The 27,332-nt window shown below is 37.6% G+C and overlaps 1 protein-coding gene across 1 annotated transcript; it reads right to left on the minus strand.

Annotated features, from left to right (window-relative positions):
- Positions 1-407: 407 nt before the first annotated feature.
- On the minus strand, positions 408-26,793 carry LOC117322121 (NMDA receptor synaptonuclear signaling and neuronal migration factor-like). Its single transcript, XM_033876882.1, has 10 exons — positions 26,016-26,793; positions 10,534-10,781; positions 8,272-8,390; positions 7,758-7,838; positions 7,198-7,231; positions 4,963-5,033; positions 3,935-4,020; positions 1,918-2,020; positions 1,515-1,590; positions 408-625 (listed from the first exon to the last, which is right to left on the minus strand). Exons 1-10 carry the CDS (start codon positions 26,354-26,356, stop codon positions 444-446), a joined length of 1,341 nt encoding a protein of 446 aa, XP_033732773.1. The 5' UTR covers positions 26,357-26,793; the 3' UTR covers positions 408-443.
- Between the last annotated feature and the right edge of the window lie 539 nt (positions 26,794-27,332).

Below are 27,332 nucleotides of genomic sequence, written 5' to 3' on the forward strand. Positions count from 1 at the left end.
CCAGATGACGTATGTGATTGGTCAATCTAGCGGTAAATGCAAAATGCAGATATACAGTTAAAGACGAAACAAAATTAAGATTGTATGCAAGCTGAATAAGTGGATGTATCTATTCAAATGACACATTAATAAAATCATATTTCTAATTCGAATGCAATCTTATTATCACAAAAAATGATTCAAACTGATATTATTTTGTTATCCGTGCAGAAACTGCGCATCTATTGATTAGTTCGTTAATTTATTTCACCAGCAGTTTTACATTATAACCACCAGCATTAAAACTATGCCGTTTATATTTTTTTTTTTAAATATGTCTTGTTTAAACATGTTTCTTACATGAAGAAACAACAGACTACATGTACATCGTTATCAATACGTGCACAACAAAACACTAGAACGTCATATAATACATATATAATTTATTGTAACAGTACATTATGTCAGCCTTGATCTGAGTCGTTCGCGTCTGCGGCCAATGATGACCATGTTCTCATCACACTTTCTGTTTCATCGCCCTTATCGTCCAACACGTCGAAGTCAATTTCATCGTCACTGTCGTCTTGTTTTGACCGCCATAGATCGTACCGTCTCTTATTAAAGTACAGCGTAACTAGATCATGGTCTGAAAGTTAAAATTTGTATATTTAAATATTGATGCGTAGAATATGTGCACGCGTAAGGGACTTTCCAAAGTTTTTTTATCCAGTTGTTAAAATATAAATAATTAATGAATTATTGATGACGTCATTCTTTGTTAATATGGCGACAAACACGTAAGCCTAACAATGTAAAGTTTCTGAAGATATAATGAAAGCGCTCATGCTTTACAGATCAACGATCTATTAATATACATACAAAAACGTAACACGTGCTATAATCACATTGTTTTAACTTTAGCTGTTACTTGTTAAACCTTCCATCAGGCTATCTGTTGATATCCAGCTGGACGTTCGACGAACTATTATTATCCGAACGGATTATTAACACACAACATTGTTCGTTGTTTGTCTTCTAAATAAGTGTAAAAGTTTTGTCCTCTATGTCTGTATGTGATCGTTTGCAATTTTACTTGTATTTTGATAAAGGAGTGGAATGCCTAGAAAATTCGACAATTTACTTATCTATACTGTCGCTATTACTTCGAACATATATGAGAAGGTTTTTTGCACGTTCCTGAGTGACATAGCAAACTAATTATCGATGATTTTGTATCTCACGGAGGCATTTATTACATTGGTACTTTTGTTGTAAAGACAGCGGAAAAATTGACATAACACTAAAATCACAATCCAGTCTTATCTATATTTTACTGGTAAAATTTTAAATGTAAACATACTATTTATAAATGGTAAAAAAAATGAAATATGTAATAAAAAACATTTTTTTTTTTTTTTTTTTTTTGCTTTTTGTTTGTTGGGTTGGGTTTTTTTTTAGTTTTTTTTGTTTTTTTTTCTTCTTCTTCTTTTATGGTCAACATTAAAAGCGAACTGACGGATCTTAAACACCATTACCTTCCTGTGTTCCGCTGACGGCGTTTTCTATGTAGACCATGTTGTGGTGTATTAATCGCTGGAGTATATTCATCACCTGTAAATAAAAATGATATCTGATGAAAACCATAAAACATACATAGCCTTAATACCCAAGGCTCTATTTTAGCTTGCTTTAGTACACATCTGTGTGAAACATATTGAAATTATGATGTCAAATTGAAAGAACAGAATTCTAACCCATAGATTATACAAATACAATTACAAACTTTTCTAATCATAGTTTCAATCACAGGGACTTGGCAAAAATTCCCGACCTAAGATCATATATGTATTATTTATATATAGACAGCGAGTTGAGAATTTATGCGAAGTCCCTGTGATAATAATCAAAAGTAAGACAGCAATGTTAAGTAGGTGTCACCTCGTATCCCTGGGGACCTGTCGCCAAGTCACAGCCACAGATGTGTAGTTTGGACTCCTCTGGGTTCAGTTTGCTAACCATACTGCTCAAGTCCTTCCAAAACCTGTGTTCAAAGATAGTAAAGCATACTTCTCACAAATGATTGCCTCCCCTTAAACAGGTGAAAATTGATAATGATATATTGAATCAAAGACATTTCATAGCATACATAACCAATTATATAAACTACCTAAAATGTATATGATAGAAGTTACAACCAATATGATATTTAAGAGAGTGGTGACGTTTCGATGAATACACTATCACCTTCATCAGACTAATGACCAACGTGAAGATAGCACTATGCCGTTTCCTGATACTCCCCTGGTTAAGAAAGATGACGGTACTATCAACGTATTGGTCTATAGGGAAAAGACTCACACGGACCAATATCTCAACTTCCGATCGCATCAACCCTAACAGAAGAAACTGGGGTAGAACGAACTCTGCTAAACAGATGTGAAAACGATTTTCACAGAAGACCAAGACAAGAAACAAGAGTAAACTCGCATCTATAGCGCTGCCAAAAGATGTGGACACCCCTACTGGGCAGCCCAGACAGTTAACAACGAGCGTAAGGAAAGCAAAGACAAGACCAGGAGGCAGAACACCAAAGACAAGAACAAAACAAAAGGGGGGGTAATTAGTCCATACATCAAAGGCGTGTCAGAAATCATCCAGAGAATTTATCGCGGTCATGGGATTACTACAGCCATGATACCTCACACGACTCTCCGAAATATCCTAGTCCACCCAAAGGATAAAACACTTAAAGAGAACGTCGCCGCGTGTATATACAAAATCGGATGCAAGAACTGCGACGCATTACATCGGAGAAACGGACAGAAGATTTGAGGTCGGACTTATTGAAAACGAGAAAGACGTGGAATCCCAAGAAGCAAAAAATTCACTAGATTAGAAAGGAAACAATCTCAGTCCAAGCTCAACAAATCGGCACTTACAGACCATTACAGACCATTACCATTACAGACCATTACAGACCATTACCATTACACACCATTACACACCATTACAGACCATTACCATTACAGACCATTACAGACCATTCTGTGCAGCAAAACCACATACTTGACCTGAGGAATTCCAATTGTCGACAGGGAAAACAACGTGTCCAGGTGGCTGATCAGGGAGGCCATCTGGATACGCCGCAGCGGTCCAGTACTAAACATGGACGAGGGGGCCACCGACTCTCGCACATCTATGGCCAAGTGTTAAACAAAGCGTAGCCGATTCGACTACAGTACACTATATCATCTCGTACACTTGTTTGACTCTGTTTTATATTTACCATCCCGTCACACTATTTTCGAACTTGGTGATCATGATAAAGACGAAACATCCTTCAGAGTAGATCGAATTTTTTACCGTCTCGGATACTACATATGTCAGTGCTAGTACGCTTCACATTGGTCGTTATTATAATGAAGGTGACAGTGTAGTTATCGAAAATATCATATTGGTTGTGTTATATAACTTCTTTCATATTTACTTTACCAACATGAAGAAAATGTTGCAGAATACCAAAAATAATGTATTTTAATGGATTGTATATGCCATTCAGAACGTTTCATTTATGGCGTCATAATATCACCGTTAAAAGGGCAGCTCTATCGGTAATGATTAACTTATTATAATATTTCAAAATTTCGAAATTATATTCGAGTGTCATCATAGAAATTCGCATTATATATAAGTCCATAGAATTATCTACATTGACATTTTAATAGACGATATAAAAATTGTTATAGCCTCACGACACGTGTATCGCAATTGGAGGATGCGAAGCACCCGGGACAAAGGTATTCGCACGATTTACATTGTCTTTAGTCCCTACGTCATCACGTGAATACTTTCTAAAACACTGACATAGCATTGTTTTTTTTACCGGTATTGTTTATAACATTGTAATTACAATACCTACTACTTATGTGTAGGTTATGTAAGTAATTATACTCACTCCCTAACGCCTTTGTAGGATTCTTTCTTCAGTTTTTGCGGTGTAATGACGAATTTACGGAGTATATACAGGTATCCTGGACCACCCTGAAAACAACAATACATTAAACAATACTTATACAAGTCGGCAGAATCAAAACACACACTTTATAAACATGTATATAGAATAAAAAAAAAACCAACACAGATCTGCTGTCTCCCTAGCTAGGCCTAGTACTTTCGGGAATTCGCGGCTACATCGTGCCGCTCTTCAGTAGCCGCGAAAGTACTAGGGAGACAGTAGATCTGTTTAACTTTTTATTCTGTTATTATTTACCGTCACATGGACATTTTAACTTTATTCTATATACATTGTTTGTGTATACATATATATATTTTTTTTTTTTCAGTAAAACGATTTTCATCCATTTATTTATTTATGTTAAAGAACAGGGGGAAACAACTTGCTGTTGAATGTCCCTACAGGAAGCGAACCTGGGTATCCGGTGTCACACCGACCCATTTCTTTTACACTTAGATAGAAGATGTATACTGTTATGTCGGGGAGTGGCTCTGATATTGCAGAGCAAAGCCAACCAAAGAGATTCAAGTATATATCACACAAGAGTGATTGATAAAAGTTGTATAACTTATATCAGAACTGTTTTGAAAAAAATAAGTGTATTTATGTTTCATTACACAAGACAATGTGAAAACGACCTAATTGTGTTTAAAGATATAATCATTATTAATTATTTTAAAATATGAAAATAGTCCATGTATCATGGACAATTTTCTGCAAATATTCTTTCATGAATATATTCAAGATGAATTTATCATGAACAATTATACAAATCCGTATATGACATCAGCTAAAATTAAGAGAATCACCACAGCTGCAATTGCAGTTCTTTAAGACTTAATCGTAGCAGATTATGACAAAAATAGATTATCAATTAGATTATCAAGCTAATTAATATTTTGCGTTTAATCACATATATATGTCAAGTATATATTTAATAACGATATTTTGTACAAATAATGTCCTACCTGACATAGTATAAGTATCGATTTAGCTTTACATCCGGGCTTTACGCTGGACAGCTTCTTCTCCACTGCATCTGCAAATAGATGGTCAATTCTACACTGCAAATTGCTTTCTAATCACATAATTGTGAGACGGAATGAACATCGACTGTCGGAAAACACCCCTTGTGGGTAACGGAACACTCGAGGAACTGGTAATTGTGGAGTAAAAGGGGAAATAGAATTTACGTGTCTGAGATTAGACGGTGGTGCGTAGGTGGACGCTTTGTAGAAAGTTTTGTCGTGTGTACACGGAAGTCAATATCAGAAAATGCGGAGTTAACCACGGATTTCTTATTCTTATTAAATGAATTTTCAAGTGGATTATTTAAGGAAACAAGTTGCGTGTTTGTAACAGGAATATTTTAGTATTTCTAAAAGAGGTTAATTAATAATTTTGAGCTTATAATACATCTGCTAAAAAGAAATATCTGTCGGTTTAGAATATAAGCTTCCAGAATAATGCTGTTAGCTTCACTCATCTGTATATCGTAGACATTTCAGTAATAATGAAATTCACAAAATTAATACAGCTATATTTGATAGTATGTTGCCGATGCAACTTTAGCAAAACCAAAATGTAATCCCTCCCAAATGAAAGACAACAACACAACCATTGTATTCGGCACCTCCTACGCAATATTTTCACACCAAGTAAAATGCTAGTTTGAACAAACGTAAATAGCAATAGATAGCATTGCTGACCTTTGTCAAGCATTAATGTTTTATCGACATGTGAGAAAAATACACCGCATAATTTGTTCTCTGTACACAGCACATATCGATTAACATTTCCATTTCATACTCATAGCCACTGAGGACAACTAGATAGTCCAGTTGATCGCCTGCCGAAACACACGATATGTTAGGACCAAAACAAGGGCAATCGGAAGTGTGGGGAGGGGGAAGCCTTGCCTCCCCACTTGTGGCACCCTCTGATATATGTCCGTCAATATAGGACTTTGTTAACCATCAAACGCCCTATCACAAAATAAAGTAAATTGATCTCAATCTGATTAATGAAATATCATAGAAATTGGGTCAACGTGATTGCCGAATGAGTCGTGCTCTTCAATTCATCGATGCAGAAAACAGGATATTTAGTTTAGCAGATGACATGATGTATCTATTACTTCCTGTTCATTAAGGACGGGTTGTAGTGCATCGTCTATTATCATGAAGCACGGTATGTTACTACTGAGGAAGTGAAATACCGTGAAACTAGGTCCCTACACTTACTAATGTGGCAAACTTAACTGTTATTGTTTGTTTGCTTGTTGTTTTATTTGTTTGTTTGTTTGTTGTTGTTTTTTTTTTGGTTTTTTTTGGGTTTGTTTTTTTGTTGTTGTTGTTACATGTATTGTTGTTGTTGTTATCGCGAACCCTATTATACTGTAGGTACAGGATAAAACATCAAGTCGAAGAAGAAGAAAAATGAGGAATATTCGCTTATTGATTATGAACTATGCACAAAAAAATGCACACACACCAATTATAAAGTGACACTAGAACATCCGGAAGGGAAAACTATCTGAACCACATATTTGCCGTAAAATCTTACAAAGTAATGAACTTACCAACAATACCTTATTAGGGAACAACCAATCATTGTTCCAACCAATTGAAAAAATAGATTTTTGAAACATCCCCTGTGTACAGAAAGTTGAGCCAAGGATAAAATGTCTGGCAGCCACTGATTGGCCAGTATGTTATGAAGTAAGAAAATAGATATGGAGCATGATAGGTAACTAACTATCCATAAGAAATGTTGATATAAAAAGTCCGATTGAATTTTTTTCCAAAATTTGAGCTGAAGGACCCAATTTTTTTTTTTTCTCTATTTTTTGATTATGTGTTATATGAGACCCTAAACTTTTGTTATAAACCATAATTGTCATATTGAATTCAAGAATTTGAATGAAATACTCCAAAACGTTAACACTAAGGTCTATGGGAAAACAATTGGTTGGTTGGTCCCTATTATATACAGCCAGGGTAAATACAATTATTCAAAACACGATGTCCTTTATAACGACTCTGCTTGTATTAAAATCTAGCCTGTACCACAGATATATATTAACTTGTATTTATATCTACAGATCTGTGTCATGCCCATGTATCTGTAACAATTCGACATCTTTGTAAAGACAGTGGAGGTAGAGTTTGAAAAGTATACATGTAAACACAATTTATACTTACTTATGATATCACAAAAAGACCACGTGTCAAAATCCTGAAATATTACAAAAATTAAATCGTTTAAGAATTTCATAGTTTTTTTTCCTTTGCGACTGCATGAAAAAAGGCCAATCAACAAAAAAAAAATCCCAGAAGTAATAGAAGCCCTATGGCGTTAAATCACCTGTACCACGTGATTAGTGATTTAGAGGTAGCCGGACCTCCGCTTTAAATTTATTACTTACTTCTGTTTTTATGATCAGATATTAGTAAGCTAATTTTTAACTTAATTTGTTCATATACTGCAAGTGTGTATTGATTAACGTTTTAAAAGTCTACATATGTAGACAACATTAGCGTTTATCTTGGCATTAAGCTCGCGTAGACTGAAGCAATACGACAAACAATTTTTGGGAATTCATTGATGGTACAGGTGATATAGATACCAATATAAATAATATGCAGAATATATCTTAGGTGCAATTATTTCTATTCTGATGTATACATGAATGTATATGTATGATATATATTAGCATTATTTTTACGTATGATAAGTAAGTTATACATTTTTATGTACTTACATATATAATATGTAGAATAGTTTTATCCTCTAAGAGCACCTTCGGTAGGTATTGGCATTTTGACATCTTTGATGATACAAGCTGAAATAAACACACACAAACGCATTTCATGGTTTTTTTTATTAAGTTGTGTTGTGAGTACCTTTTTATTTTGTTTGTTTTTTGAGAGTAAAACATATAATTGGATATACTCATAAAATATTATACTTAGATAATGCAATATAATACCAACCAAGTACAAACAGATAACAAATATTATTTCAACATGGGATCCCCTACGATAGAATATGTATCTAAATGTTCTAGACTCATTTGGTTACACAAGATGCAAACATGCGATGTAAAATGTATACAAAATACTAATTTATGATATAACAAATACTGTTTATGATGACAATTCATACAAATTTGAATTATTTATACAAGTATTCTTCCTTCAGTTTGCATTCAAATAAAATTTTTATCTTCATTCAGTAAAAATGAATTTCATTAAATGATAGAACATATTGCTCACCACCAGACGAGGGGGTTCGAACGCGCTGCCAACCAAACTGCGCTCTATTTGCTGGGCGGACATCCATTGCGTCGTCTCCGCCTCCGTTAGACAGAAAGTCACCTTCTCAAACTTCAGTTCTGTAATAGCAAATACCAAATAAAGACTATGTCATATGGAAAGTATCATTACAAAACAAATACTTATGAATGTTTAAACAATTTTCCACTGTATTCTACCGTTTGGACAGTTAATATCTTTTCACAGGGGCTAACATTTCATCTGTCGGTAAGTAAAAGGTTTTTTTTCTACTTATCATTTACTAGAACTGTCATAATTTCTTGCTGAAGGATGTCACCAAGTCAAAGTAGTGCTAGCTATTGAATATGTGTGCAAATGGACAACGGGATGCCCTTTGAGATTAACTTCCTCTAAATTGATAAGATTTACGCCCAGGTTGGGTTTTTTTCTCAAGAACTTCCATCAGTAGAAACCAACGTAACCTGTCTAAGGGAAGACAATGCCAAATAACATTTTACTTTATGTAAGTATAGCCAATTGAATATTCCATCCTGTACAGTTTCATTGGAAAAAAAAAAAACTATGGATAGCCGCGATTATAACTTTAAATTTTAAATTTGAGGATACGATCTCTGTATCAACTTTGAGCAGACACGATTGACTCAAAAACTGTATTTTGCTCGGATGCCGACGGGTGAAGAAAATTGTCATTTTAACTCCAAGTCGGTTAAACAAAGACAAAAAGAGGACACGGAGATCCCTGACAAGGTATACTGATTAATTTGTAAGACTAGGTTTGCCGAAAGAGTACAAGTCTACATTTTAATGACACAATTAATCGAAATGATGTCATGATTTATTTGCACTGTTAAACGTCATGTCCTATCAGCAGCTTTGATCATTTATAACAACAGCCTCCCCCCATGTGCGAGATGCGTGGATGTGGTCATTGTTTGTGTGTTTTTGAGAGGCTGTTGTATGTTTATGTTTGTCTTCGTGCGGAACTGATGCCAACTTTATAGTGCAACCTCACTGAACCATACTGCCGAAGCAGGATACACCACCCGGTCACAATATACTGACAACGGGCGAACCAGTCGCCCCATTTCTAAAATGCTGAGCGTTAAGAAGGAGCAGCAACTACCATTTTAGAATTCTTGTATGTCGTGGACAGTGAACAGAGCCCAAAGCCTTCATCATAAGGGACGAACGCTCGACTTAAGGAAGACAGTCAGAAGACGATTTTTTTGAAGAAAAAAAAAATAGAATCCCAAAATCAGTAAGATCCAAAAGGTCGCCAATTTTGATCATGGAGTTGCAATTCTCACGTCCTACCAGCAGGGCAGAACATCTATGTGAGATTCACATACTTCACAAACGTTTCCAGTATATGACATGTGTGCCATTGACAGAAGTATGAGTAAACATGTCCTTGCGTCATATTCCAAAACATGTTAATTTAGACTGTCCGTGCGTTTTCTTTATCGGATTCATGCCATTTGAGCTCGTTATCAAACGCGCCGTACCAGCAGAACCAAAGTGGTTCGCTTGATTCATTTTCGGAAATTTGCCCAATGGGCCCTGACATCGCGGAACTGTGATGCTGCATTCGTCTTTCAAATGTACTTGTATGAATTGAATATGTAAATATATGATGGAACAATTCAGATTTTACATCCATTACGTAGTTTAAAAGAGAAGTAATCGCCGTTTACGCTTGAGGTGCATATATCCTAGCGACGGCCGCCATCCATCATATACAATGTGTATGGTACCATACCTATTCAGCCGAGCCCTATAATGAACACAAGGCTACTGAATGGATCGTATGTTTTTGTCAAGTAATAAAAGTCTACGAAGGTTGTTTCAAAAAACATTTCCTGATGTTTATATTATTAGAATTACTGGAGATTCTCTATCCTGCATGATTGACATATTGAATGTTTAGTGAAAAGTACATGACGGTAATAAATGTACCGAAATTCCTAAAAAAAAACATTCTGCACGGTAGATTAAACATCTGAAAATTCACTTGAAATAAAAAATCATTTCATTCCATTCACATTTGACACAATGAACTATATTTTCACACCTGGAAACAAAAATAAAACAAAAAACGAAAGAATCCTAATAAGCAAGCTTATGGAGAACTTCTTATGAGTAATGCAAACGACAAAATACACAAAAAGACAAAATAATCACAGTAACATCTTGTCATATTTTCTGCTTTAAAGAGACAACAGCTAAACAAAAAACCTTTACCTTTCGATTTGGAGGAGCTTTCGGCGTCCGACATCTCTGTTCGGCAGGGGGAAACGTCTTGCCAGGGACGTGCTCGTTCGTGCCGTCTCCGTTGACGCGCCGAGACGTCCCGACAGTCCTGGCAAATGAGGGAAAGATCCGACGAGCTCAGGAGATGTGAGCCATCACATGCGTCTAGGCGCGGTAGTTGTAGGGAGTTTACTGATTTCTTTCCGTTCTTCCGTCCATCATTCGCCCTCTGGCATTTTCTGAAATGATAAATATCCTATACAATCCATCTTAAATACATAAGATTATATTTTCAGAAAAAATAGCTAAATACTTATCAAAAGATGCATATTTCTATACTACCCGGTGTTGTGTTCCTCTGTGCTCCGAATACATGAATACTCACAAACACTCGATATAGCTGGAATATATATCAATAGAAAACAATGCGATTCATTGGCTTGTATTCCCTGTCTACAAAATCTTCGGTCAGTGGCTATTGAACGTTGGATTTCAGCAAGACTAGCTGCTGAATAATACAAATGCTAACGGATATATCAAGCAATATCCAACTATTGGCAATGTATATCCCGCGGCGAGAATTAGAGCACTATTCTGAAATATCATTGTTGCCTTTTGTGTGGCGAAAACTGGACATTATGTGTGTATGTCCCATGAGAATAGAAATCGTAAAGCCGTCACATTTACATCAATTCCTGTACATAGGAGTGGATGTTCATACGAAACTCGAGGGATTTCGTCGATCACCACGAAACCGATACCGTACATACGGACGGGCGTAATTGAATAATGTCATACTTGTTTATATTCCAAACAAATAAAACAAACTCTGGAGTTTTGTGTATAGAGATAAATGACCCAGGGCTTGTAATCATCATTAATTGCTAGCAGAGATCGATACACTATCTCCTCAACAGTCCCTGTCAACAACGCGGCGATCTCTAGACCCCAGTCAACGTACCAGCCATCTCCAGATCCCCCTCAACGTACCAGTCCATCTCCATATCCCCGTCAACGTACCAGTCATCTCTAGATACCCGTCAACGTACCAGTCATATCTAGATCCCCGTCAACGTACCAGTCATCTCTAGATCCCCGTCAACGTACCAGTCATCTCTAGATCCCCGTCAACGTATCAGTCATCTCTAGATCCCCGTCAACGTACCAGTCATTTCTAGATCCCCGTCAACGTACCAGTCATCTCTAGATCCCCATCAACGTACCAGTCATCTCTAGATCCCCGTCAACGTACCAGTCATCTCTAGATCCCCATCAACGTACCAGTCATCTCTAGATCTCCGTCAACGTACCAGTCATCTCTAGATCCCCGTCAACGTACCAGTCATCTCTAGATCCCCGTCAACGTACCAGTCATCTCTAGATCCCCGTCAACGTCCCAGTCATCTCTAGATCCCCGTCAACGTACCAGTCATCTCTAGATCCCCATCAACGTCCCAGTCATCTCTAGATCTCCATCAACGTCCCAGTCATCTCTAGATCCCCGTCAACATACTAGCCATCTCTAAATCACTATCACGTACCAGTCATCTCTAGATCCCCATCAACGTCCCAGTCATCTCTAGATCTCCATCAACGTCCCAGTCATCTCTAGATCCCCGTCAACATACTAGCCATCTCTAAATCACTATCACGTACCAGTCATCTCTAGATCCCCGTCAACGTACCAGTCATCTCTAGATCCCCGTCAACATACCAGTCATCTCTAGATACCCGTCAACGTACCAGTCATCTCTAGATCCCCATCAGCGTCCCAGTCATTTCTAGATCCCCATCAACGTACCAGTCATCTCTAGATCCCCGTCAACGTACCAGCCATCTCTAGATCCCCGTCAACGTACCAGTCATCTCTAGATCCCCGTCAACGTACCAGTCATCTCTAGATCCCCATCAACGTCCCAGTCATCTCTAGATCCCCATCAACGTACCAGTCATCTCTAGATCTCCGTCAACGTACCAGTCATCTCTAGATCTCCGTCAACATACCAGTCATCTCTAGACCCCCGTCAACGTACCAGTCATCTCTAGATCTCAGTCAACGTACCAGTCATCTCTAGATCCCAGTCAACGTACCAGTCATCTCTAGATCCCCATCAACGTACCAGTCATCTCTAGATCCTCCGTCAACGTACCAGTCATCTCTAGATCCCCGTCAACGTACCAGTCATCTCTAGATCCCCGTCAACGTACCAGTCATCTCTAGATCCCCGTCAACGTACCAGTCATCTCTAGATCCCCGTCAACGTACCAGTCATCTCTAGATCCCAGTCAACGTACCAGTCATCTCTAGATCCCCGTCAACGTACCAGTCATCTCTAGATCCCCAGTCAACGTACCAGTCATCTCTAGATCCCCAGTCAACGTACCAGTCATCTCTAGATCCCCGTCAACGTACCAGTCATCTCTAGATCCCCGTCAACGTACCAGTCATCTCTAGATCCCCGTCAACGTACCAGTCATCTCTAGATCCCCGTCAACGTACCAGTCATCTCTAGATCTCTGTCAACGTACCAGTCATCTCTAGATCCCCCTCAACGTACCAGTCATCTCTAGATCCCCGTCAACGTACCAGTCATCTCTAGATCCCCGTCAACGTACCAGTCATCTCTAGATCCCCGTCAACGTACCAGTCATCTCTATATCCCCGTCAACGTACCAGTCATCTCTAGATCTCAGTCAACGTACCAGTCATCTCTAGATCTCAGTCAACGTACCAGTCATCTCTAGATCCCCGTCAACGTACCAGTCATCTCTAGATCTCCGTCAACGTACCAGTCATCTCTAGATCCCAGTCAACATACCAGTCATCTCTAGATCTCTGTCAACGTACCAGTCATCTCTAGATCTCCGTCAACGTACCAGTCATTTCTAGATCTCCGTCAACGTACCAGTCATCTCTAGATACCCGTCAACGTACCAGTCATCTCTAGATCCCCGTCAACGTACCAGTCATCTCTAGATCCCCGTCAACGTACCAGTCATCTCTATATCTCCGTCAACGTACCAGTCATCTCTAGATCTCCGTCAACGTACCAGTCATCTCTAGATCCCCGTCAACGTACCAGTCATCTCTAGATCTCAGTCAACGTACCAGTCATCTCTAGATCCCCGTCAACGTACCAGTCATCTCTAGATCTCCGTCAACGTACCAGTCATCTCTAGATACCCGTCAACGTACCAGTCATCTCTAGATACCCGTCAACGTACCAGTCATCTCTAGATCTCCGTCAACGTACCAGTCATCTCTAGATACCCGTCAACGTCCCAGTCATCTCTAGATCTCTGTCAACATACCAGTCATCTCTAGATACCCGTCAACGTACCAGTCATCTCTAGATCTCCGTCAACGTACCAGTCATCTCTAGATCCCCGTCAACGTACCAGTCATCTCTAGATCTCAGTCAACGTACCAGTCATCTCTAGATCCCCGTCAACGTACCAGTCATCTCTAGATCCCCGTCAACGTACCAGTCATCTCTAGATCCCCATCAACGTACCAGTCATCTCTAGATCCCCGTCAACTTACCAGTCATCTCTAGATCTCTGTCAACGTACCAGTCATCTCTAGATCCCCGTCAACATACCAGTCATTTCTAGATCCCCGTCAACGTACCAGTCATCTCTAGATCCCCGTCAACGTACCAGTCATCTCTAGATCCCCGTCAACGTACATTCACCTGTAGACACCCATCAACGTTGGTCATCTCTTGAACCCCTTATCCGATACATTAGACTGGCCCCCTGTCTCTAGAATATTAAAATTATAAATAAAATTGAGCTTTATGATTTTGATCCCTAGGATATGTCTGATTCTAGAGTTTCAAACTAGGGGCAGATAATCTGGTATTAGAATTTAGCTTGGCAATTCTTAAAAAAAAAAAAAATTGGGTCTGGTGGCCAGTCTACCGATACATCAGAGTGCATGAATCAAATATTACTTCACCTGGGTAAAAGGTTAAACTAGGTTTACCTGAATCACTATCACCTTCATGTATTTTCCAGTTCTATATATGTGATCATAGAACTCATACATTCACAAAAGTAATGAATGCGTTGTTCACAGCGCACGCGTCACTTCAACTGATTTATAATCCTACAAGTCGAGGTATATTCCGGTTTAGAAATTAAATATCATGAACTAATTCCACAACCATCATACATAATTGCTTTTTTAAGTGATAGCTTGCCTAAAATATCTTTTAAGTGACAAACTATTCGTTAAAGAAGGACTTGGAACGGAGGAAATAATTCAAGCTAAATAGATGTTCAACGGACATAACATGACGAATTGATGTCGAAAACTATGCTTTGAGCGCCTACAGTGATCTATTTAATTTATCGACTGTGAAGAAGCTTTCAACAAATAGATTTGAAGCAGTCAACGTGAAGCTTGAGGAACAATTTTGATAAATCACTTCAGAAGCAGGCTTTAGCATGAAACCGGTAAACGTAATTAAATTGTGTTAGATATTAGATGTATCACCACACTTTCGTCCTTATCCGCCTCGCGATCAGCCTTCCCCGCCTGACGTCGCGCGATGTACACGTATTTAATTAAGTAACTGACATCCCGGTGGAATCTCAGAGTCTCAGGCGGCGCATAAAAACTACTGAATCGAGGATTGTCACAACCTGACAGTGTCCTAGTATGTGTTTTAATTCTCTAAAATGACTTAATTTCAAAGTAATTAACAGCACAGGAAACATTAAAATCAATGTTAGCTGCATATTTGATATGAAAAACTAAATAAACCGGAAAACAAGAGAATATGTTACCGAAAAATATTGAGAGCCAGCTATAGGGAATGGATTGCAAGAGCAGTTCATAACCATGTGAACCATCCCAAGTAAGCGCACAAAATCAGGATATCTTTATCTGCTAACCTGCAATATTTGCAAATAAGTTGTTTTTATCTGAGAATTTCTAACATTATTATATTTAGGATCTAAAATGAACAGAAACTGTTACAAACGTCAGCAAACTACACTAGCTGCTTTCGTTTCATTTCCTTTGGTGATAACTATTTCAGATGTAACATCCCCACAAAGGCAGTTTGTCCAATACAACCACAGCTGGTACCCGTATTGTCTGAATTAATCAGCGGCTATGGTGGCCATCTTTACTCGTGGTATTGCTGAGTTGGGAATAGTTTCGCTACCTGCAGTGTCTAGAACAGATACTTTGCGTCATTGCCAGGAATAAACTAAAGCGTAGCTGTAAAGAATTTTAACAACACTAGGAGATTATTGGACGTGACTTTAAATTATCGCTGTTATTAAATGAATTATTTCTATTCAAATCAACAGCTTTGAGTCGTTGTTATAATTATGAGATGTAAAAGAATCAGACGGGTTTCTGCTAGTACCGAATCTGGGACATATTGTTGATTGGTATTACACTATTCGAACAACATAACGGAAGGAAAAATCCTTAGTCAAGTCGTTAGAAACGCGACTAGCTTCGCGTCAAATCGAAATAAACGTGCCCCCCTTCCTAAAGAAGTATTTTGTTCTGCTATACCATTTGCCGTCATTTCGCCATAATTTCATTTCCGCTCATTTACTTAACACGGATACAGATACAGATATAGAACTGTAATTCGGAATGTTGTTCTTATAATGATAATATGCAAATCAAGTTCTGATTTGACTGTGGCCACTTTATCTTTTGGCGTATAGATATATAGTTGCATTAAATTTTCACATATAAAAAATGATAACCAAAGTTGGTTAGTCATGGCGATTTTTTAGTATATCAAAAGTATAGGATCTCAATACAATACATTGTTCCAGTCCTACTCTTGTTTCATTTTGTCCTCATTTTGCTTCATAACTTTTGCCTCACTTTAGTATTATTTTTTAAATATCGTGTATATTGTCTCAGATTCTTTATCATTACAATATGGATTAAGCAATCTTCAATTTTATTTCAGATTCTTCTCTGTATGAAGCGATTGAAGATAATTATAACTGCAGTATTGATCAAAACGGAATGAAAAGGATTCAGTCACTACAACGTTTGTTTCTTCAGCATTGATGATGCATACATACGTAGGAGCAAGCAAGTCTTATTGACGTCAACGATGACAACCCATAACAGGTGTTATTCTTGTAACGTGGCGACAAACCTGATTTCATTAGAAGTGTCTGCTAGATTAGACTTACTTCAGGTGCTCAATCACCAAACATGTGTGTGGGAGGTGTCGACAACGTAATGTGACGACCGGACATGACGTCAGCAATGCAAGTGAGAACACAACAAAGTTAATATGCATAGGGTTTCTTCAACACTATCGGAACATGTTGACATGATCAACAAGTATGCAGCATGCAAGCAAAACATAACTAAGTTAAGTGTTGCCTTGCCGATAATTCCTGAATTTTCGACCGCTAAGCGAACAGATTACATTTGAAATACGAGATGCATTTGACGCCTCCAGATCTCTATGTGTATTCAGTTAAGTTCATTACGGAACTGTGAATGACAATGGTTCCTTGACGATGCGTGTAATTGTCTCTGTTATGTGCTGCATCAGCATCATTCCGTGCCGGTTGTGGCGCGAGTGGTATAAAGTGAACACTGTTTCAGTAAGAATATTCAGGCCTAGATATTACAACGTGTCACAGTTGATAACTTTGTAGATTGAGATGTTTGGTCAAACAACTGAATCACAGCGTGTATTCCGTCGAATGGCTAGTCACAAATTATGTAACCATTGGAATAGAAAATTTAATGTAGCTACTTGTTCTTTCTGTGATAACTAATTCGATTTGGCTACTACAACTGTAAAAATCACTATTTGAAAATATTATCGGGCGTAATATATATTATTTAGATATATCTATATAAGACTGCCCCTTAAATAGGAACATTTCAAGCATTCGCAACTATGTTTTGTAAATACCAACATCAATGCAGAACAATAGCATTAAAATTTGGTAAGCCCTAGAAGAATGCATATCATACATACATAATTATGCATAAATTTAATCAGACAACGACACCCCGTGTCATAGTAGGACTAGGCCACATCAAGTTCCCTTACCTGTGCAGGTAAAGCCGTCACAATATCCTATATTTCCCAAGCATCCGTTTTCGTTAGTATTCTGTTGATCGTTGCATGAACCTACTACATTTTTGTATGTCACAATACCAGCTCATTTTGCTACGTGATAACTTCAGTAATTTAATTCCCACAATACAATATCAATAATCCAGTTATACTATTCCAAAATTTGCGACAAAGGCAATGTCCATAATTGGATTAGTTTAACATCCCATAATCATATTAGAAAGTCGTGTATAGAATCCGAATCTATACAACTGTCATTTACGTAATGGTCCAAGTTTGTCATATAGCTAAAACATGCATTCAAATGACGATATTCCAGCATTTTATCTTAAATATCAAAGAATTAGCATTAAATTCACATTAACTGACGGTATTTGACATGCCTGGCTAGTAACTCCTTAAAATACATAAATCGTATTGACCAAATCAAGAAAACGCAGGCTTACTAATAAATCACGATTCATATTGTTAAATTCAACAGCTTGGAATACTGCAATCACCTCACCAAAAGTCGATGATACTATATCAGAAGAAGTCTATCATCTAACACTAGTTATGCAAACAATATGGTAACATCTACATAGTTTGCTTATAGAGTATGGTACTTAAAATCCCAACATTCATCAGCAATACTAGTCAGCCAACTTACTATACCTGCTGTAGGTGTCAGTTTCCCGTGTTTTCCTGCTGTTCTCGCTACAGAGATATAATGCTGATGTCCTTACAAACGTGTCCTTACAACACGAGTGTGTCCCCGGTGTCCCTATGTTGTACTATAAGAACTCGATCGATCCGTATCATTAAGTCAATTTGTTCCTGCAGGCCAGGATCAGCCTGTTCTACAATCTCCACACTACTCTCTTCATAATGGCAATATAATCGCTCTTTTTGTCTATCGGTACGTCCTATGATGTGTTAGTTTATGCTACTGCAATGGTCAATTAAGTGTAAAATATTCTCGCAGTTTTGTCGATAATTATTGGTTTTTCATGCGATATATAAAGTGATACTATGTTATTTCATGCCAGTCCACGTTTGAAGAGTATGTGACACCGACATGAACTCTGTTGATAAGAACGCTCAATAAAATACAATCCTTATGGGAGAGCACACAACTTCCGTACAGGCCTAATCGTCTATTGTGTTTTCATTGTTTACGGACACTCACGCTCCGTACAACCAATGAGACTCCCTGGGTGTATTCAGTTCTCCGTATTCCATTATTATTATTTTTATATCAGTTATCTTGTGGCAGACGGTTATCATATGTTTGGCAATCTGGGAAATTAGTATCAAATCTACACGAAGATCAGGGAATGGCCGACATGGCAGAAAATTCTATTCTAGTAAGCCATATTAATAGGAGGAAGGGACCACTTCTGTCCCCTAATTGTTATTTTGGAGGGATTTAAGCATTAAGGGTTTTAATTAATGATTTGTTTTCCATTATTACAGTGTTTTGAAATCATATACCTAAATGGAACTTACATGATGTTATAAACGGTTTCTTTACAGCTCTTACAAGTGCCAGTAGCTATTGGAATATAACTGTACATCACATGACTATTTCGTCCTTTACCACTGATCAATGATCAAAGGTCAAAGGTGTGTGGAATCAAAAAGAATGTTCAGAATCTATCAAAAGATATGGAAATCCAGAAAGAAAGCTCAGAAAAAGTCAAAAGTGTGCGAATCCTGGAAGAAATTGAAGAAAAAAAGTCAAAAGTCAAAAGGTATGAGAATCCAGGAAGTTCAGAAATTAGGAAATGTAACAATATACATTCATGTATAATTTGTATTGAAAGGTGCTGATATCTTGCGGGCCTTTGTACAATCCGTTTTAGATGTCAGATGGAAGACACTGCTGACTGAACCCCGGGGTTTGAAGTCTTTTGCATATCATTATCAAGCTGTTTTTTTACATCTCATTATCAAGTTGTTGTTTTTTTACATTTCGTCCTATCTATTCGGTTATCAATATTTTATATCATGGTTATCACTGATAAGTCCTATAAGGACGAAACAGGTGTATGATTTTATTGATTTGTGTTTGACTCTATTCTATCTTACTCTGAAAATGTATTGAAATGTGTTGATATCTTATGCGTTTTTGCGCAATTCTATAAATCAAAATATACCATGTACCAGTGTATGTTAAAGAATCGAGTGTCTGTTTCCTATGTCTCCTAGGTACAAATGTATATATATATAAAAGGCATGTGTCCACATTTTCAGTGCTTGTTCTAGTACCATAGGCATAGTAAAACAAACGGTATGTGTTCTTGTGGTCAGTGGTTGTCTCACTGACCTAGGTGTATAAAAACTACCAGTTTGTGTGTTCTTGTGGTCAGTGGTTGTCTCACTGACCTAGGTGTATAAAAACTACCAGTTTGTGTGTCCTTGTGGTCAATGGTTGTCTCACTGACCTAGGTGTATAAAAACTACCAGTTTGTGTGTCCTTGTGGTCAGTGGTTGTCTCACTGACCTAGGTGTATAAAAACTACCAGTTTGTGTGTCCTTGTGGTCAATGGTTGTCTCACTGACCTAGGTGTATAAAAACTACCAGTTTGTGTGTCCTTGTGGTCAATGGTTGTCTCACTGACCTAGGTGTATAAAAACTACCAGTTTTTGTGTCCTTGTGGTCAGTGGGTGCTCAGCGCCATAGGTTTATCAAGGGTACCTTGTACCTTGTCCTTGTATTTAGTGAATGACCACTCTATTTAGTGAATGACCAAGCATCTATGGTTAAATGCTTGTAGTGTTGATTAAATTCCCAATCAAACATATGGATTGTTCTTTTATGACCCTGTTGCAGCACGTATTTGTAAATGATCCTGTAAATTATGCTGTGTGATATCGGACTGTTTCCTATTGGTATTGATATTTGTTGCTTATTTCTCGCCTCTATTTTATTATCACGTCCCTTTGTGGCGTCGCTAGATGTAATCAATATTGAAACAATAATTTCGTTTTATTTGTGAAATAAATTCCTCACGTGGGAGTACTGTTAAATTACGACATTGTTTAGTTTAACGATATATGCTGTTTTTCCTCAAGAACATCGTGTTCAGAACAATATAAGTCATTTTCTGATAGCCATATAGTCAAATCTATCAAGAGAAACGGCAGCAAACATATGGGAAACATAAATACCAATGTTTGTGTGATAAATAAATGTTAGCATGGTATTATCGGGTGTTATAAGCAAACAGAAACAATTATTGAGATAAACATGTTGGATCGATCAATTTCCGTCTGCTTATGAACGGTGACTGGTATATATGACCCCATTGTTTGCCAGTATCCTTTATAAACATGAATGACTGGTATATTACATGTACCCATTGTTTGTCTCAGTCACCTTTGTATACAGGAATGACAGGTATATATCCTGTACCCATTGTTTGTCTCAGTCCCCTATGTATACAGGAATGACAGGTATATATCCTGTAACCATTATTTGTCTCAGTCCCCTTTGTATACAGGAATGACAGGTATATATCCTGTACCCATTGTTTGTCTCAGTCCCCTTTGTATACAGGAATGACAGGTATATATCCTGTAACCATTGTTTGTCTCAGTCCCCTTTGTATACAGGAATGACAGGTATATATCCTGTACCCATTGTTTGTCTCGGTCCCCTTTGTATACAGGAATGACAGGTATATATCCTGTAACCATTGTTTGTCTCAGTCCCCTTTGTATACAGGAATGACTGGTATATATCCTGTACCCATTGTTTGTCTCAGTCCCCTTTGTATACAGGAATGACTGGTATATATCATGTAACCATTGTTTGTCTCAGTTCCCTTTATATACAGGAATGACAGATATATATCCTGTACCCATTGTTTGTCTCAGTCCCCTTTATATACAGGAATGACAGGTATATATCCTGTAACCATTGTTTGTCTCAGTCCCCTTTATATACAGGAATGACAGGTATATATCCTGTAACCATTGTTTGTCTAAGTCCCCTTTGTATACAGGAATGACTGGTATATATCCTGTACCCATTGTTTGTCTCAGTCCCCTTTGTATACAGGAATGACAGGTATATATCCTGTACCCATTGTTTGTCCCAGTCCCCTTTGTATACAGGAATGACAGGTATATATCCTGTACCCATTGTTTGTCTCAGTCCTCTTTGTATACAGGAATGACTGGTATATATCCTGTACCCATTGTTTGTCCTAGTTCCCTTTGTTTACAGGAATGACAGGTATATATCCTGTAACCATTGTTTGCCTCAGTCCCCTTTGTATAGAGGAATGACAGGTATATATCCTGTACCCATTGTTTGTCTCAGTCCCCTTTGTATACAGGAATGACAGGTATATATCCTGTAACCATTGTTTGTCTCAGTCCCCTTTGTATACAGGAATGACTGGTATATATCCTGTACCCATTGTTTGTCTCAGTCCCCTTTGTATACAGGAATGACTGGTATATATCATGTAACCATTGTTTGTCTCAGTTCCCTTTATATACAGGAATGACAGATATATATCCTGTACCCATTGTTTGTCTCAGTCCCCTTATATACAGGAATGACAGGTATATATCCTGTAACCATTGTTTGTCTAAGTCCCCTTTGTATACAGGAATGACTGGTATATATCCTGTACCCATTGTTTGTCTCAGTCCCCTTTGTATACAGGAATGACTGGTATATATCAGGTAACCATTGTTTGTCTCAGTCCCCTTTGTATACAGGAATGACAGATATATATCATGTACCCATTGTTTGTCTCAGTCCCCTTATATACAGGAATGACTGGTATATATCCTGTAACCATTGTTTATTGTACTGAGCGGAAATCCACACAAGGTGTCGTTTGGTACCGCAGTAGCTGAACTCATGATAAATCCACATCTTCACTTCATTTCACTGCAAATGCCAGTAAATTATATGTCTGGGGACTGCATATATATCGACTGATTTGACACCATGTGTGTGTGTGTGTCGATTCCCATTGATGAATGCCTTGGTTTAATAATAGGGTATGGGTCGAATATCAGCCAATAGAAAATAGTATAACTGATTAATATTTTATATCTTTCTAATGTAGTAATCAAGCATTAGTTCGGCTAGTATTGATCGGATATACAACATCGACAATAGTTTGGAGTGAAGCAATTTCAGAAATTATATGTCATAATTATAACAATGATGTTGACCAAATGAAAATGGACCGTGCCTGTGAATGGCTTCGCTGGTTAGTGTTATAAATATATAGGAACTGATGAATTATACAAAGATAATGGAAGCACTTCTTAGAGATGAAAGATCATTCAGAATCGTCCAAATCTGAAAGCTAACTCATATCATTTATCCATGAGATGGACCCAGTCACGCACCTGCCTGGGAACGAACATCAGAACGTTCCTTACAGCAATTAAACATATATATATATATATCATTAAATACTCAGCATGATGGGCTTAACAACGCCGAAAGTAGAATTGATGGATTCATGAGAGAAACATACTTTCAATAACTAAACTCTATCCTGTACCTATAACCAATAGCTTTATGTGCTTGTTTTTTGTAGCTTGCATATGGATACATATCGTTGTCAAATTAGCCTATACGTATGTGATTGTCGTTTTTATCTATATATGGTTGTCTAATTAGCTATCATTTTGGATGTCTTTTTAGCCTTCATGCGGTTGTCTAATCAGTCGACACGTGGTTGTTTTTAAATGTGGTTGTTTTCTAGCCTATACGTATATGGTTGTCTAATTAGCCGTCATTTTGGTTATCTGTTTAGCCTTAATGATGTTGTCTAATTAGTCTACATGTGATTGTTTTATCATCCTACACGCGGTTCTTATTCACCGACATGTGGTTATCTTTTAGTCTGCATGTGGTTGTCTTATAAACCGACATGTAGTTGTCTTATAAACCGACATGTGGTTGTCTTTTAGACTTCATTTGATTGTCCGTTATGTGAATGACTAACTAGACTACATGTGGTTGTCTTAGCCGACATGTGGTTGTCTTAGCCGACATGTGGTTGTCTTTTAGCCCAGATGTGGTCCTCTTGTTAACTTCAATGTGGTTATTTTGAAGCAAGTATCTAGTTTTTAAAGCTAACTAGGATTTTAACGTCTATGCATTCAGGCGTGAGTGATAGCAGTTTGCTGGAGTAAATTACCCGGCCTTAAATAGAGTCAATCATGAATTTGTTTGTTCTCACTTAACGCTATCGGGAGTATTCCCAGCCCTTCCTGGTGGTGCTTTAATGAGAGATAAATGATAGGTTAACCAATATAGGATGATACACGGACGTTCCTAGTGTGTTAATAGTATATAACCAGTGTAAACCACCCATGGCTTAATTATACCGGTATGTTAAATCATCATGGTAGAAAGGGTTCGATAATCGATTTAGAAATATCTTGTTAAAACAACAGTGAAAACAGCCCTACCAGATACTGTAAACGAGCTTATTTCGGCGCACTTATGTTGTTTTCTTAGCGCATTGTCTAATAGCGCAATAATGAATTAGCGCAAGGATGAATAAGGGTAATTCTATAAATGATAAAACAATTGTATATAGGAAATGTAATTGGCGCAATCATAATTCAACTCAAAGCTTCCCATGCGAAAAATACGAAAATGATATCACCGTTGAAATAAGTGCGTCTGCAGTAGTAAAAACGTCTTTAAAGAATAAATGCTAAGGAAGGAGGTATTAAGCCGACCAGTGACAAGAACAATAGCTGTTGTCTTTATAAACCACCACACAGGGGTGACCGTCATGAAATGACCATAGCTGTTGAAAGGACGTAAAAGCAATAATGGACCAAACGAAACATATCACAGATATATGTCTTACACTTAAATTAAAATAAATGATTTATAATCATACTATTATGATATCACACGTATTTTAGAACACTCATCTATAGTAAGCTATTTGATAATATTTTGGTTTATTTTGGCCATCTAATCACTGACGATTCCTGTAAGAAAATTGCTGTTTTATATTCAAAACTCGGCATATACTTTATTTATAATCAAACTCATATTTGAAAAGTGTCATGTGTCGGTCTTCTATACGACCCTTTGTCCTCTGATTAACACTTATATCCGATCCTTTGTCCTCTGATGAACACTTCTATACGACCCTTTGTCCTCTGATTAACACTTCTATACGACCCTTTGTCCTCTGATTAACACTTGTATACGACCGTTTGTCCTCTGATAAACATTTCTATACGACCCTTTGTCCTCTGATTAACACTTCTATACGACCCTTTGTCCTCTGATTAACACTTCTATACGACCCTTTGTCCTCTGATAAAAATTTCTATACGACCGTTTGTCCTCTGATTAACATTTCTATACGACCCTTTGTCCTCTGATTAACACTTCTATACGACCCTTTGTCCTCTGATTAACACTTCCATACGACCCTTTGTCCTCTGATTAACACTTCTATACGACCCTTTGTCCTCTGATTAACACTTCTATACGACCCTTTGTCCTCTGATTAACAATTATATACAACCCTTTGTCCTCTAATTAACAACTATATACCACCGTTTGTCCTCTGATTAACACTTCTATACGACCCTTTGTCCTCTGATTAACACTTTTATACCACCCTTTGTCCTCTGATAAACATTTCTATACGACCCTTTGTCCTCTGATTAACACTTCTATACCACCCTTTGTCCTCTGATTAACACTTGTATACGACCCTTTGTCCTCTGATTAACACTTGTATACGACCCTTTGTCCTCTGATTAACACTTCTATACGACCCTTTGTCCTCTGATTAACATTTCTATACGACCCTTTGTCCTCTGATTAACACTTCTATACGACCCTTTGTCCTCTGATTAACACTTCTATACGACCCTTTGTCCTCTGATTAACACTTGTATACCACCGTTTGTCCTCTGATTAACACTTGTATACCACCGTTTGTCCTCTGATTAACACTTTTATAGACATGAATGTGAGCTTCATTTACATTTGTGGCACATGGAGGATCCCATCCCTCAATATAACATCTATTACTCATAATGGAAAACATTCAGCATTTCAGTATCCCGTTATAGATATGATCCGTATTTAATAGCACAGAATATCTTTCTAATTAAAGTTATATTTCATGCAATCATACATATACAAAAATATGAATTATATAGAAAACAGATAATAAATTTTACTTAAAAAATGCAATATCTTTCAAGCATATTCTGCTGTATTGTGCTATGGAATATGATTCAGTATACTATCTTTTATAAACGATATATATAGTATGATGCTTTGTTCAATTTCTTGTTAATGCTTACCACTATACATGTACTATTGATATCTACCACCTGTAATAAACATGGAAGATTGGCGTATATTTGACCTACTTTTCCTGTTGCACAGTAAGATGCATGGCAAGGCGATGACGCTTCTCTCCTACCCAGATAGCCTTGTCGATGACCTGGCTCGACAAACCTTCTGATCGCAAGATTTCCCGGACACAGGACGGCATCATGAAATCGGGATCCGGTTGTTCTAAGAATGGCTCGTCAAATGTATCTTTAATCGTTTCGTTCCTTCTAACGTAAAAACGTATATCGACGTCATCGTTATCTGAATCCGAATCAACAAAATCTTCGGGGTCAGAGTGGACTTCACTCTTCAGCAAGAAATGCTTAGGTTTGTCAAACACTTCAGCGATCTTGATTTTAGAAATATTTGATGACATGTTTCCCTTTGTTGTACTTGATGACCTCAGTAGGTACTATACTGTATATAACATCCATTAAAAGGCTCTAAAAAAGACTGGGTATTTGTGACGTTGCCAAAGATCATCTTTTATGAGGTTGCCAATAAAATGTCACGGTTTATTCTAGTCACTTTCGACTACCGTCCATAACTCCAGCATCCTTAAGTAGAATTACTATGGTATCCATCTATACATATATCTTACGATCACACATCATCTGTTATTCTCTATTGGTAGACAATAGACGTGTCATCTTTCCGTGCGATCCGTGGCTACTGCTCGCCGGGTACATAGCCGACCTGGAACCGCCGGAGGCTGGATGTCTGTATAACACGTCTGCATTACATCACCGATGATGCCAAGAGTCAGAATCATACGTGAATGTTAATTAAAACATTTTTCTCATACACACTCAGCCTTTCTTCGACTGATGCTGCCGATCACGCACGCGAAGTTTCTGGGTGGAAACGTCCACACACAAACTTGGTGTGTATGTTTTGACACCCTCTGTTTGGTTTCCAAGGGTACAGGAAGAGTACGGGAACCTCCAGCATCAAGTTCTGTCGTTATGGTTTCATTGGTATTTACATGTCAAATATTAGCGTGGAAAAATAATGGTAGATTTTTGGATGTTAGGCTTAAACATAATTAGCCTGTCAGTGTTGTTGATAGGACTAATTAATAAATAAAGGTAATTGTGAGCTTGAACGGCGGTGATCGATAGCGATGAAGGAGGTGTGTTATGGTCTGTAGAGAGATCATAGGGAAGGCCCGGGTAGAATCTGTATGTTGGTCCATTAATACCAGAACAGGCTGCTCCATGCATTATTGATGTCCCATTCCTAATCAACACCAGGTATATATATGTTTACATCCCGTTGTCACTATATGTGCTGCTTTATCTACTCAAGTAAAGTACTCGCTGTTATCAATGCATTTTCTTCTTTACCTTATA

Source organism: Pecten maximus, chromosome 2, assembly GCF_902652985.1.
Source record: "Pecten maximus chromosome 2, xPecMax1.1, whole genome shotgun sequence".
NCBI lineage: Eukaryota > Metazoa > Mollusca > Bivalvia > Pectinida > Pectinidae > Pecten > Pecten maximus.

Bases quoted from the DNA above. Each gene is read 5' to 3' on its own strand.
- LOC117322121 (XM_033876882.1), bottom strand. From the start codon at position 26,356: ATGTCATCAAATATTTCTAAAATCAAGATCGCTGAAGTGTTTGACAAA. The intron at 7,839-8,271 runs GTGAGCAATATG...TGTTTATTTCAG, and splicing joins TCGAACCCCCTCGTCTGGTG to CTTGTATCATCAAAGATGTC. The intron at 4,021-4,962 runs GTAGGACATTAT...TGTTGTTTTCAG, and splicing joins CGATACTTATACTATGTCAG to GGTGGTCCAGGATACCTGTA.